Raw genomic sequence first — 14,195 nt, forward strand, 5'->3', positions numbered from 1 at the left:
GTGCGTGTTCTTACAATTTTAAAGTGTACTATAGAGCATTGATGTTATCTCTGAACTACTGAATTCTACTTTGTTCTAGAATGCCTTGTATTTCTGTCCTACAGGAACATTTCTTCTTGATGAACTTTTTGGTTTCAAATTAAAACGTCAAAATTTTATTTTTTAAATTACAGTGTTTAAAAAGCATTGAAGTAAACATTAACATGTTAGACGAGATTTTAGCAGAATTAATTATATTATTAGTGATACAACAGTATTTAGACACTATTATCTCTGTGGCTGAATTATCTCTATGAATCTGTATATATCTGCCTGATATTTTCTCCAAATTAACATTCCCAACTTCTGTGATTTTTTTTTTTTTTTTTGAGATTCTGATTTCTTTTGGAGAATTTAATGAAGTTACAATTTTCATGTTCTTGGAATATACTGGACATACTGAAATATATTAACTCTTTGTAAATGTTGAATTCAATGCATTGTTTTGGTCTTTTACCTAGGAGGATTTGTCTATTTAGCATATCTGTAATTTTACATTGATTTGTGTAAGAAGGATGTTAGTTTAACAATGTATCATTTTATTAGTGTGAAGCTCTTTTTATCTAATATTTTGTTAGAGGGAAAAATCTTTGAGCATACACATTGCTAATTACAGATGGAGCATACTCAGGTGTAGCACCATCACCTGCCAGGCTAGATTGAGATTTGGTACAATGTAATCAGTATTTGTATTGTTTGTTAGGTCTAATCTAACTAAACGCACCAGAATTTCTACAATAAATCTCATAGCACAGTAAGCATCAAAAAAAGAGAAAATTAACCCTTTCTTTATTGTTAAAATAGTGGTGAAGATTGCTGATGAAGTGGTATGTGGGTCATCAGGCCAACAGATAAATCAGTCTTAGTGTGATGTTTTACCCAATTAAAAAAATCTGATTTAGTCTATGACAAAAGAAGTCACCTTCCTTCTCTCAGCTATCTTAGCTGAATAAAAACTCTCCAAATCAATACCTTTTAAATAGTACAATTTCTTTTGCATTATGATGGTACAGCAATAAAAATAATTAACAGGACAGGAGCTTCACAGTGCTGTATAGACTACTGAACTGAAAACAGTAACAGTCTGCAATGTGGTCTTTCCCCCAAGTTTTGTGTATCTTATTTTAGAAGAAAGCAGTTTCCCAAAAATTCAGATATTAGGACTGTAATCATTTAACAGTAATGTCATTAGTGAAGATGCAAAGTAAGAACTTGTAGGTTATTTGTGGACATTTCTTATCACTAAATATAAATCTATTTTACTGCTTTTTGAATTAGATTAATTTGCTACACATTGTCAAGGAGAAATCCACGAGTCACTGACAGTCACCTCATCATACTTTTGAGTGTCCTGAATTTTATAAAGTCACTATACTGATGACCAAGGAGCAGTATGCACACTTATGAAATATCGTGTGTGTAATCTTACCTTAATACTAGGCTTGGTAAAACCTGCATTAGTGCAGTCCTGTCTCAGACATTCTCACCCTGCTGAACTGGTTCCAGTATATGCAAGACATTTCAATGCAGCACCCTTCATTTTGCCATGCAGTTTATATCGTAGAGCCTAGTTTCTCTGTTGGTTTATAACTTTTCTCAGATTGAAGAAACTTTTTTGGAATATCGAGGATTTCCATGGATGTCAAACATTTTATAGATCACTTTTTGTGACTCTCAAATTTTTGATGGGTGTTTGTTTAGTGGGTCTTATATATTGATAGTGGTCAGTAGCAGGGAAAAAAACCCATCAAAAAAACAAAGTAAGAGTTTGGGGGTTTTTAACCTATTTTGCAGTTTTATTGTACTGCTGTGGAAACTGCTGATATGTCTGCCTCAGATAGAAATGAAACATTTCTTCAGACAGCTGAATGTTTCCTGCCTGCCAGCCTAGAAATCAAACTTTGCATGGTATTACAGAAATTCATCTTTTTTTTTCCTTTGGCAAAATGACCTAGTGGTGAAATTGTTATAGTCAGCTGTACTTTCCTATTTTGATCATCTTGTCACTTTCTGATTCAGCTGATAAAAGGATGTGTATTTTGTCAAGGGAAATATATAGACACATCACTCTTGTTGACAGCAGAAGAGGGTCACAAAAATTTCATCAAGGGAAGCTTCTGCATTACTAGCTTCTGTCTTGCAAAAAAATGTATGCTTCAGAATGTTTATGTATAGGACTAATCCCACGGATCTCAAGGAGAGTACTTACATGGTGTCTGTCCTATAAATGTGAGTTTTTTAATTACCCAGATGTGTGCTTGTCTGATTATGTGAATAAATTATGACTTAAAACAAGGCATATATAAATCTTTGGGCTGGTAGTCTATATTTTACTTAGGAAATTTATGTGTAAACATGTCAGTAAAAAATACCTGTATTTTTAATACTGCTAAATGTTGACAAGAGCAGTTAACTTGAGGCAGTGTTGCTGAGGAATTTAGGTTAATATTTGTTTATAGCCTATATATACTCTAAGGTGCTGTACCTTCTCCGAGGTATTTGAGATGTGAACCATAGCATCTCAAGCAATGTTTTAAGAAAAGTCAGATTTTGCTGTAATTTTAACTTTGATGCCTGGTTTCAGGGGGGAACTATTAAAAAAAGAAAAGCAATTGGGGTACATAATTGCATTATCTCCTTATTTTCTGTTTGCTTTCATAAGCACATTCTGTTTCACCTTTTCCGTTGTTAGAGACAAACTTATCATCAAATTCAACATTGATTTATTCTGTTTTGATTTTGTTGAATAAAACTGAGGTAAATGGATGGTGAAGGAGATTCATGAGGATTGAATTCTGCAAGGTAAAAGCCAAGATATTAACGGCTTTGGTTCTCATTGTTACTTCGGGGTCTAGTTGTGCTGAATTGGTGTAATCCATCCAGGTCTGCATCACAAAAACAGCAAGGAGGATAGAATCAGAAATGACAGGAAAGCTTTAACTGCTCTCTTAACAGGAGGTTATCCATCCTGTGGTTATACATATGTTGACAGAATAATGTGTGTAATTTAGAAGTAGTTCAGCTCTTGTTCAGAATTCTTTGAGCAAGATCTTTGCCTTTGCAACCATTAGACCATCTCAAAAGGAGTAAATTCACACAGACCCTGAATCTTTCTTGCATTAGAAGTTCTTTGCGTTGTTCTGGAAGCATAAAAAGGAACTTAAAGTATTAATAATTATTTTCTATTTTTTTTTTAATATGCTTCATAACAGCCTATGTTATGTAAGCCTATGTATAGAGAGTCTATGTAAAAAAACAGCATAGATTAGACCTTTGGTTCTGATCAGATCTTTGATCAGATCTTTGGTACATTTTTAACAATTAACCTGCTGAAAAAAATCTTTTAAGTGGTGAGCTAGGCATACTCTCTGGTAGCTTAGAATTATTAGAAAATGGTTCTGTGGGCAGAGAACATCTAGAATTGTAAAAAAACCCCAAACAAACAATCCCCAAAACCAAACTCAAAAATGTTTTAGAGAAGATGTAGGATAGTAAAGATTTACAGACATAGAGGAAAATATGCAGTTGGGAGAAACCAATAAAAAGAGACACTGATTTCGGCAATTCTCAGAATATTTTGAGAAGTGTCTTCTCTGAACAGCAATTCCTGTTATGGAAAAGGTCTTCTGTCTATGATGGCTTTGCAGATGTCTTCATATCCTCAAATAATTATATTCACAAAATCTGCCTGCTGTAGATACACATTTTTGTATGTATAATGAAAATGGAACATCATCTGAGTGTATCTGAGTGCTTATAAGGACAGCAAAAAATGAAAAAACCCAGTAGCCCCTGATTCATATTTTAAGAGACCTGACAATATTTTGAGATCTAAGCCCATCATTTTTGACACATATGATTGAATGCTGCACAGTCCTAATGGCGTCTGTATATTTCAAAGGTCTTGTTCAGAGTTCAGTGCTGTCCAGAAAAGAATTTAGGATATGGGTTGGGGAGTAAGGTAGATGCAATGTCATGTGATTTCTTACTGATAAGGTTTTGCCTCATCACCTTGATGGCGTTTACTAAGATCCTGTGAATATTTGGCCATGTGGATTTAACAGAAGGATTAATGCATATTAATGGAAAAGTTGTAAAGAGAAAGGTATTAACCTTAGTTGTGGATGATATAGAACACTCTTAATAGAACCTGTAATTTTCAGTATTTTTACATCTTCTAGTTTCTAAGAACTTATCCCTGATATATGCCATGGTTGGTCTTGATCTAGTGATTTCACTAGATCTAAAAGTTGGACTTGACAATCGTAGCGGTCTTTGCCAGCCAAAATGATTCTATGATTCTGTGTGTAACTGGAAATTATAATGAAGTTTTATTTTGATTGCTCCAACAGAGCATGATATATTTTAGCTTATATGCTATTGATAGACTAATAGAATCATCAGGGTTGGAAGAGACCTTGAGCTAATCAAGTCCAACCATCAACCCAGCATCACCACTGTGACCCCTAAACCACTAAATTGTATCACTGAGACCCAGATGCCTCTTAAACTCCTCTAGGCATGGTGATCCCACCACCTCCCTGGGAAGCCTACTCCAATGCCTGACCATCCTAACAGTGATATATTAGCAGGCTATGTCTTTTATTGGAAAAACTTTTTCTCTTACTGCTGTTTTGTCATTTTGATAATGCAGTGCCTACAAATTTAGAAAATAGTCTGAGTGCAATCTTGTTTTACTGAAGCAAAAATTGGTAAAGGTGATTTACGTCTCTGACACAGTAAAAACTAAAGTATTTTAATAAAATCATAAAGTGGCAAATATAATTAATATTTAAAAATAATATTTCTCTATACCACAGTGTTGCTTTGGCTTTCTCTGCAATTCGACTTTTCCAAGATGCAAAAGTTCTTAGCATGGACGTGGAACATTTTCAAGAAGAAAAGGAAGAAAGGGAGTGTTTGGTATGGATGGATATTTGTTTTAAACTTATCTGTCTTTATATATGAATCTTTCTTGTATTAAGTGTTGATTTTCATAATATTAGAGCATTGAGTTATTTGTATTATGTGGTTATCATTAACCCGGGGAAAAAAGATCTTTGACACATTTTGGATACCTGCTTGCTTGTAGGTGTGTTCAGTGTGTGTGTAATCATCATTATAACTTGTATGAGGTTAGGAATTACAGTTTCTATTTCTCTCAAATGGCAGCACTGAAAATCTTTTGTTTAAAACCTCCCAAACAAAAAGGAAGTGAAAAACATAGCTATCAGTTGAAAATTTTATATTATTCAGTTAAGGTACTTTAGATTTTCTGATTGGGGACTGAATTGTCTTTCAAAGAACCAGATGGACCGTTTCACATTATTGCTGTATTCCACATGATTTCAGCTGACTTCTGTTGTGCAGCACATAGGGATTCTGACCTCTGCTTTGGAAAGTCTGTTGGTCACACACCACACAGTCACTCTTCAGAGCACTGTGAGTCAAACTGACTCACATGGACAGAGCAACTGAGCAGTGAGATTTTGTAATGTATGTTGAGACTGGACTTTCTTGCATGCAATGTAATTATTTTCTCTGTGTGTTGCATATCAGGGGCTTCTGTCTCTCTGCACTTGCTCCTTTCTTTTCTTAGGATGGTCCTGTAGCCAGTAACTAAGGTGTTTTTTTCCTCATTTGCATCAATGCAAGTCAGGCATGATAATTTTTTACAAGTAAAATACAGGTGGTACATTGTCCAGTGATTGCTTGCTGAAAGAAATAGTAGAACATGAAATGGATAATTTTATTAGTAGAAAGACTTTTTAGAATATATGAAGATAACACAGGGAGTTGAGCTGAGAATTCTCACAAACACTTGCTGTACTACACTAATACTTGTTTCTAAACACAAGAAACACAAAAAACTAGAAATCAAAAACTAAGAATTTCTTTCTAGTCATTATTGAGGTACCAGAAATTGATACTGATCCTGCTCTACAAGTAGACCTTTATGTGCCTTAGAATTCTGTGTAATGTTCCTGCTTGAGTGGAATAAAATCCAAACTCTTAGAATTATTCTTCATAACAAATGTAGTATATAGATATATTCATGGAGTCTTATGTAAAAAGTGGTTTAATATTCAATGCTTAACATTATTTTATATATATTAAAATTTAAATAATAAATGGCCTCCTGGTATTTGTAGTAAAGTATGTTACTCAGAAAGTAACATTATTCTTGCTTTTGGTACTCATTAGGACTCCACCACTGAAGGTGTTCAGCTCCCTCCCCATGTAACAGCACGAGGTCTCATGAATGTACATTTGTGGCTGAGGTGTCGAGCAATGTTAGTGACTGCACTCGTGACACAGATACACGGTGTTGGTCATATCAAAGGTACTACACTTCCTTGCTTTAGATTTTGGGATTAAAATGGGCAAATGAGCCTATACAGACACAATTCTTATTCATTGTTAAAAAATACTAGCATTAGTTCTGGGGCTGTATTATCACTAAACAATTATTTATATTAAGTTCATCAAGTCCAATAAGGAAAATATATTTATGAGCACATTGTCTCCTAGAAAATGAAAACAGAAAGTATTATATTAATTTTCGTTTAATGGTCATTATCTTTTGATAATTGTGTCTAAAATTTTAAATGTTCTAGTGTAATTAAGAAAGTACGGTTGATTTAAAATATGCTGTTGCTTCTGGTTTTAAAAGTCTCAAAATTTTTTTTCTTTCTATATCTACAATAAATGAAAAATCCCTACATAGCTCCTAAAAATGTTCTAGATTTTTTTTTTAATATTTAAGAGAGATATTGCAAAATACATTTTTTGAAGTTTGCTTATGAATAAAATGTTTTTCATTCCTTGGCTCTATGAACAACTCTGATGTCCACTTAAGTATCAAAATCAGTCTAAGTCTATTGCCAAACTCTTACTTAATCAGTTCTGGATAATTTCTCTGAAGTCTGTTACTATTTTGCAATTTTAACTAAAATCAAATTTTAAATAAGTAGAACAGATCTAAAGTAATCATAATATTTATGTTGGTGGCTTGCATAAAAACCTGTATTTGGATAACTTACACCTAGTGGAGTTTAGAAACTAAGTGTTTTTTCTTTTTTAAAAAGAAAGTAAGAGAAAGTAAAAGTAAATTTGACACAAAATTGATGAAATGGTGCACGTGCAACGTGGAATTTATAATATCATATTTTCTGTTACTTAGGAATGGTAGAATGCACAATACTCTTTTCTATTGTATTTTTACTATTCATATATTCTCTTCTTTTAGGAAACGATGGGGCTGAGCGCAGAAGTGTGATAAAAGAAGTTATATTAGAGGCAGAAGCCTTTGGTGATATTGACACTCAGGCTGAAGTGATGGTTCAAGCTGCTATTCTTGACCTGCAAGAAAAACGTCCTGTGGCAGACATCAAACTTCTTCTGCAGGTTTGAACCCAAAGGAAAAAACTGTTCACTTTTCTCTGATGCGTTTTTGGTGTAGTCAGAACAGCTGATGGCAGCATTAAATAAGCTTGAAATAGTGCCTCTAAAATAGATTTTTTTATCACTTTGCGTGATTTGTCCTCATAAATAGACAGGAAGATAGTAACTACTTTGGTTTATGTTGTCTATGTCCACACAGAAAATCATCGGTTTGCTCCAAGAGGATACATTTATTTCCCTGCCAGCTTCTTTGACTCTTGTGAAAAGTATGCTTCTCCTGGCAGACATACTGCCTCTGCAAATAGTAGAGGATTCAGAACATTGCTCTTCTGCAGTAGAACCATTAAACTTGCTTGTTTCGGCTCATGAGCTTACCATTAAAGCAGTGAGTATATGTCAGTGCATTTCCAAATCCTTCCAACAGCCTTAATTATTTATCCTGGAAGCTATTTTATCAGTTATTAAAAAGGACTATTCCTAGTAATTGATCCCTTCAGTTTCATCTGCATTAGAATAGTGTAAAGAAGTCGTTCATCTTACCAAATTCTTTATCCATACTCATCATATGTAGTCTGGTATTTTCATAGAATTAAAAAATATTAAATAGTTTCAAAATACACATCCAGATGTGAAAAAAGAAACAGGTATTTGACTTTTTAAAGAGATGCAGAACACTCACTTATGAGGGACATGTTCATACTCAACACTTCAGGGAGAATGTAGATCTCATTAAATTACTAACTCTTAGGCATCCAAGAATTTAACTTTGTGTCTTAGAATAATTGAAATCAGGACAATCTATTGAAAATAGCATGATATTTTTAGTTGGTAGGTTGTTACAATTGGTATAAAGAAATAATTTCTATGTAAATATTTAAATATGCAATTAAAAAAAAAACAAATCTAAAGACATGAACTTTATGAGAGTACTAAACCATTTACTTATTTGGGATCCAAAAATAGAATAGTCATTTTTATCAGAACTTGGTACAGGTTATTGAAAAAAGTTTTTAGATCAAACTCTTTTTTCATATTTTCTAAAACAGAAGTTTAATCCATTGAAATATTTATTTCCCTAAGTAATAAAGAATCGTATGAATCACTTCAGACTCAAACTTCCAACTGTGAGACTTGCTAGCCTTCAAGTGACTTGACACTTTACAGTGTCTCCCCATTGTCTTATCTCCATGAATGAAAGGTTTGACTGGCCCCTACATTCTAATTTCTTTTTCTTTTCCAGCCTTTGCTGCATGTCAGATTTCTTTGTAGGAATGACAGTTTCTTTCCAGGGGTTTGGTTACTTGTGAGATCTAGTTCTTAAGGACTGATTTTAGGGAATTTTCTTTTAAAAACCAAAGCCTAATGTTATTGAATTCAATCAAGAGTCCATTAAAATTGTTTATTGTCACAAGACTCTTCTGCAAGACAAGTACAAACTAAAGTAAAATAATTCAGGAATACTGAATCCTTTTCTAGAGCTCTTTTCAAGACACTTCAGTTTTGCAATACCTAACTTACTTTTGCAAACTGCTGTTGGATTTGCTGTCTACAACTTTATTTTACTGAGCATACTCTCTTCATAGCTTTTTGATTGTGGTGAACTCATTGAACAGCAAATAGAAGACCGTACATTGACTTGCCTGGTCTTACCCACGAAGAATATCTACCTGCCACATATTAACTTGCTAGCCCAAGTCAAAATGAAAATTGGTAAGAAAAACACAACTCATTATTAGTTTTAAGTTTTAGTTAATTTTCACTCATATTTTATGAACGGGTTGATTGGTGTAGTTTGGGCTTCTTTTGAGTGGCCTAGGTAAACCTCAATGGCATCATACAATAGTGAAACAATATTATAGTTTCGTATTTATATCCAATCACTTGAAATTTTGGGAATTGGATTGTATCAGTAAATATGTAGCAGCATTTCTTCTAAGGAATTAGCTTATTTTTTTAATAAATTGGTTGTCAACTAAATAATTTGCCAAGAACTGTGTTGGTTTTTTTTTTTTAGGACATGCATTAGCTGAAAAAGTAGCTTCTACAGCTGCAAGAGATCGCTTGCAATGGCTACGTGTTCTTGGGCATTTAGAATCAGCATTGAATCTTTGCAGAGCATCTGCAACAAAAAAAATAGATCTGGAAGCTGAAGTTCTTTTTCAGATAGGTAAATAAACCCCTGTTTGTACATCCCGAGAGCCATCCTAGACAATGTTATACATGGTATCTCTTTCAATGGAGACATTTTACTGTAAAACTAGAATAAGTTTGGACATTTCTCACTGTCTAGATGGAGGTCTATCTCCTGTGTTTATTACCACACCACAGAAGTTCAGGATGCATTATTCTACAAATAATTTCAAAACTGGATTAGAACTACTTTCATCTGTATGTTATCAGGGATCCGAGGGTATGGCCAGAAAGATTAAGAACATTTTGATTGCACCAGGAGGTTTTGGTTTGTGAGGATCCCAGCCAGAAAGACATTGAAGTCTCTGTGATGTATCTCTTAGAATGCCATTTTTTTTGGAGTTAACACTATAAAAGAAAAATGTTATCGTGTAAATAGTGTCCTATTACTGCAGAGGCTGAGGACTCCAAGTTGTGCAGTATTGAACATGCTTCCAATCAGGATATAGCACAACATGCAAATCCTGTTTTTGAAAAATTGCTTCATTTTGGTATTTTAGCTATTCTTGAGAGAAAACAATGCTATTCATCATTCCTACTGTCAAACAAAAAGCACGTTCACATAGGAACCTCTTGCTTCATTTTACAGAAAGGTACCTGAGAAGATGCTGCCAGCAGGCTCTTCTGTTACAGCAAGCTGGCTGTGTTTATCCTGTGGGATGTGCCCAGCACAACACAGGCCTGAGTGCCACACTGTGTGTGCAGTACAGCACATAACAGGCCTGTGCCTGCTCATTAACTCCTCATATATAATGCTCTGCTAGTTGGGATCAGGAAATGTTAGTGGTCATTATGATTCCCAAGTTCAGTTATTTTTGCTACTCTATGAAGACAGTTGTTATACAAGCATTGTGCATTACCTTTTTAAGCAAACTGGAAAAGATCTTGCTAATCAGGAGGAGAATAGATAATGTACTGTGTTGTTTAACTGGAGGGGAAAACAGATTGGGTGGGTCTTATAGAAGAAAAATTATTCACATATTGAAAATCTACTTTCTGTGTTTCATTCTAAGGTAAGACACAGCGCCAGTTAACTGAAGCAGGCCATAACAAGTCTCAAGCTGTTGAAACCCTGTTGCAAGCTATTAAGCTCAGCCAGCAACATGATCAAAAATATGAGTAAGAATCTATCTATATAACTTTGAAAAGAGCTTAAATCATACATGAATATAATTTTTAAACAGTTTTTTGAGATTTTGTGTGGGACTTCTCTTTTATTTTTTAGAGTTTTATTTCAATAGAGAAGAGCTAGTGGATATTAGTTCCCTTATTTAAAACAAATGCTAAGAATATTTAAAAGCATTTTTTAACGCTACACAAGTTAAAGCTTTCTGTTCTATTTCCAAATTTGTACCCTATCTGTCAACACTGGAAACAGAGCTATCAATTCAACAGCAGGTTTATTCATATTTCAGAAGATGAGCTGTGGTCTGCCCCCTTCCAGATAACAGAAATCCAGCTTGAAAAGGTTACCAGCCAGAAATAGTTGGAAGAGCAGAGGCAGAAGGAGCGTAGGAAATGTGTTTGAAACAGATATCAGGACAGTGACTTTGGCATTAGTTATCAGCCTAGAAGATGCCTGAAGAGCTGAACCAAGACAGTCAATAAATTCTGTCAAGCAGCTCTGATACATTGGACTTCAGTTTTTTTTGTTTCTTGACCAGTCTAAATGAATAATGTGCCACATCTAGTTAGAGACAGTGTAAAGGCAGCAATTTACCTTGCTTGTTCGGGTATTCTGTTACTTAAGTTAATGAACCAGAACTCTGATAGCACAGTAATAAACCTCAACAAGCAGCCAGCATGATGGAAGATGGTGCAGAAATGGACTGTGGTGAAGTTTTGCAAGTATAATTTGCTACGTTCTTATTTAATTTGCTACCATCTTTCTAAAAGAATATACAGCGACATCAATGGACCATGGCTTTCTTGTTTTAGAGAACTTAACATCCTGCTTACATTTATACAAGCCCTGTGATATCTTTGGGATTATTTAATTAAAGTTGTTCCTTGATGTCTCACATCCTTTTTTGTTAGCAAGACTAGACAGTTAACTAAATTGTTGCCAACCAGGTGTAGAATTTGCCATCTTCTTCGTTTGCTCAATCTTCAACTGTGCAGTACTCTGACTTTTTTATTTTGCTTTGCACAAGTTGTACTAAAGCTGGAATTTATTGTACTATATAAGCAAGTCTGTGCAGTAAGAGTCTGTCCAGAATAGCAACTATGTGAGCAGGAGTTTGTTGCTATGCTTGGGGAATTTAATTCATAAGTGAGATCTGAAGAAATCTTCAGAGCCAGGAGAAAACTGCATAAAAAGACTGTTATCAACCTATAGGGAATAGAAACATTGGAGAAATTCTCCAGGTATAATGATTTTCAGCAGGTTGAGGGGAGTAATTCTGCTCCTCTACTGTGATATGGTGAAATCCCTTCTGGAGTACTGCACCTAGCTCTGGAGTTCTCAGCACAGGAAAGACATAAACCTGTTGGAGCGGGTCCAGAGGAGTGCCACAAAAATTAGGAGGGGCTGGAACACCTCTACTGTGACAAAAGGCTGAGAGAATTGGAATTTTCAGCCTGGAGAAGGTTCCAGGGAGATATTTTGGCAGCCTTTCAATACTTAAAGGGGGCTTATAGAATGGAGATAGAGATTTTAATAGTGCTTGTTGTGATAGGACAATGGGCAATGGTTTTAAACCAAAAGAAGGTAGATTCAGACTAGATATAAGGAGACATTTATTACAATGGTGATTGACTGCAATAGGTTGTCCAGAGAGGTGGTAAATGCCCTGTTCTTCAAAACATTCAAGGTAAGATTGAACAGGCCTCTGAGAAACCTGATCTGGTTGAAGATGTCCCTGCTCCTTGCAGGGGAGTGGGACTAGATGACCATTAAAGACCCCTTCTAACCCAAACCATTCTATGCTTCTATGATTTTTGTTTAGTTTACAATACTACTCTAAAAATCAGTGAAAAGAGAAGGAAACATAGGAGGAGAGTGGGAATAAGCAAGCACTGTCTGAGGATGTGAAACTTTCTTGTACAGAACTCAAAACTAAGAAGGTTCCTCATCTGAGCCCAATTAGGAAACAAAAGTCTCTTTTGGTCACCGTGGGTATTTTTGCTGCTTCTTAGGAGAGTTTGACTGATGACCCAATTTGATTGATATCCAAATTCAGCTACCTATGTTTCAGGGAAACCAGGGCAATGGATAAATGCCTTAACTTGATCAAGGAAGACAAAGAGTACAGAGAGATCACTTCCCTTGCAGAATTACGGTTTTCTTACTAAACATGTGCAATTTATTTATGGAATATTCGTTTCAAATAATGCAAATTATATTTGATGTACTTTTAAATCAAGGTGTTATTTGTTAAGCATACCATAGGGATGTTTTAGACTCACATGACTTTAAAACAGGATCCCATGGATTTCTGAAAGATGTTATACTTAAAGTAGATGATGGGGACTGGATGAATGATTTATTTGGTGAGGTATCTAGCTAGTCTTATTGCAGGAGTCAGTATCACTGTAATGCTTACTTTGATAGTAAAGCTGATTATTCTGTGTGTTGTTTCTTACAGGTTAATAAAACAGTCATACCTTGAAATAGCACTATCATATTTGTATTTTGCCGAAAATAATGAGGATGTATCAGAGACAGATGAGTTGGTGCCTTCCAAAGCAAGTGTATGTTTTCCATCTTTTGGGCAGTGGCTTCTTCAAAACAGGAAATATGTATTTTGGACCTTGCCATTTTATTACTTGCAGTGACTTATACATCATACTGATACTGAAAGTCCTCCTAGAAAAATCACATAAAGAAATCATATAATAGAATTTGATCTTTTTTGATGTTATCTCTCATTAATGAGCATATTTAAAATATTTTTCTGTATAAAATAGGAAGATACAGAACCAACAGTGTTTTCACTGTTTCATATAATCTTTTTCATTTATGATTATATACGAATTAATTCAGACCTTGCAAAATATACTTAACATTCCAACCTGGTTTTTTAAATGCTAACTTCATCAGATTTCAATTTTTCTATACAAATATGAATGACAGCATGAGAAATAGAAGTGTCTTTAAGCACATTAAAGTTCCTACAAGCCATAGATGGAAAGCAAAATTTGTAACATTGAAGAAAAGAGGTAATTAAGATTAAAAAAAATAGAATATGATAGCAACACTGTATAGAGTAGTGACTGTAGCTGCTCTGAGGACACTTTTTCCAGGAGCATCCAATTAGTATGCTCTGGAAATTTTTTTCATTTTTAGCAATTCATACATGGATTTGCAGTCAATGCCAATTTTTGTGACTTACAAATTTAAAAATTACTTTATAAGCTGGAGGACTTTCTTCTATGATTAGAATATATTCTGCTGTAATTTATTTAGAATCCTGATTATGAATTGGTATATAATTTTTAGACCTCTTCTGGAGAACGGTCTTCTGAGGAGGCTATAAAATCAGAAGTCTACCAAGTACAGGCCTGGGTTGCAATAAGAGCAGCTTCACAGGTTAGTGCAATATTCTGAAGAAGTAATTTTT

At 34.5% G+C, this 14,195-nt stretch overlaps 1 protein-coding gene across 1 annotated transcript in view; it reads left to right on the forward strand.

Moving 5' to 3' along the window:
- CFAP54 (cilia and flagella associated protein 54) overlaps nucleotides 1–14,195 on the forward strand; it is a 102,449-nt gene that overhangs the window by 73,834 nt on the left and 14,420 nt on the right. The window contains exons 53-61 of the mRNA XM_088166104.1: nucleotides 4,860–4,962; nucleotides 6,244–6,382; nucleotides 7,289–7,446; nucleotides 7,643–7,828; nucleotides 9,027–9,153; nucleotides 9,458–9,610; nucleotides 10,647–10,752; nucleotides 13,221–13,326; nucleotides 14,075–14,164. Of these exons, the coding sequence (XP_088022230.1) occupies nucleotides 4,860–4,962; nucleotides 6,244–6,382; nucleotides 7,289–7,446; nucleotides 7,643–7,828; nucleotides 9,027–9,153; nucleotides 9,458–9,610; nucleotides 10,647–10,752; nucleotides 13,221–13,326; nucleotides 14,075–14,164 (1,168 nt within the window). The remainder of the gene's footprint in view (nucleotides 1–4,859; nucleotides 4,963–6,243; nucleotides 6,383–7,288; nucleotides 7,447–7,642; nucleotides 7,829–9,026; nucleotides 9,154–9,457; nucleotides 9,611–10,646; nucleotides 10,753–13,220; nucleotides 13,327–14,074; nucleotides 14,165–14,195) is intronic.

The sequence above is a fragment of the Sturnus vulgaris genome, chromosome 5 (genome assembly GCF_052056855.1).
Source record: "Sturnus vulgaris isolate bStuVul1 chromosome 5, bStuVul1.hap1, whole genome shotgun sequence".
In the NCBI taxonomy this organism is placed as follows: Eukaryota; Metazoa; Chordata; class Aves; order Passeriformes; family Sturnidae; genus Sturnus; species Sturnus vulgaris.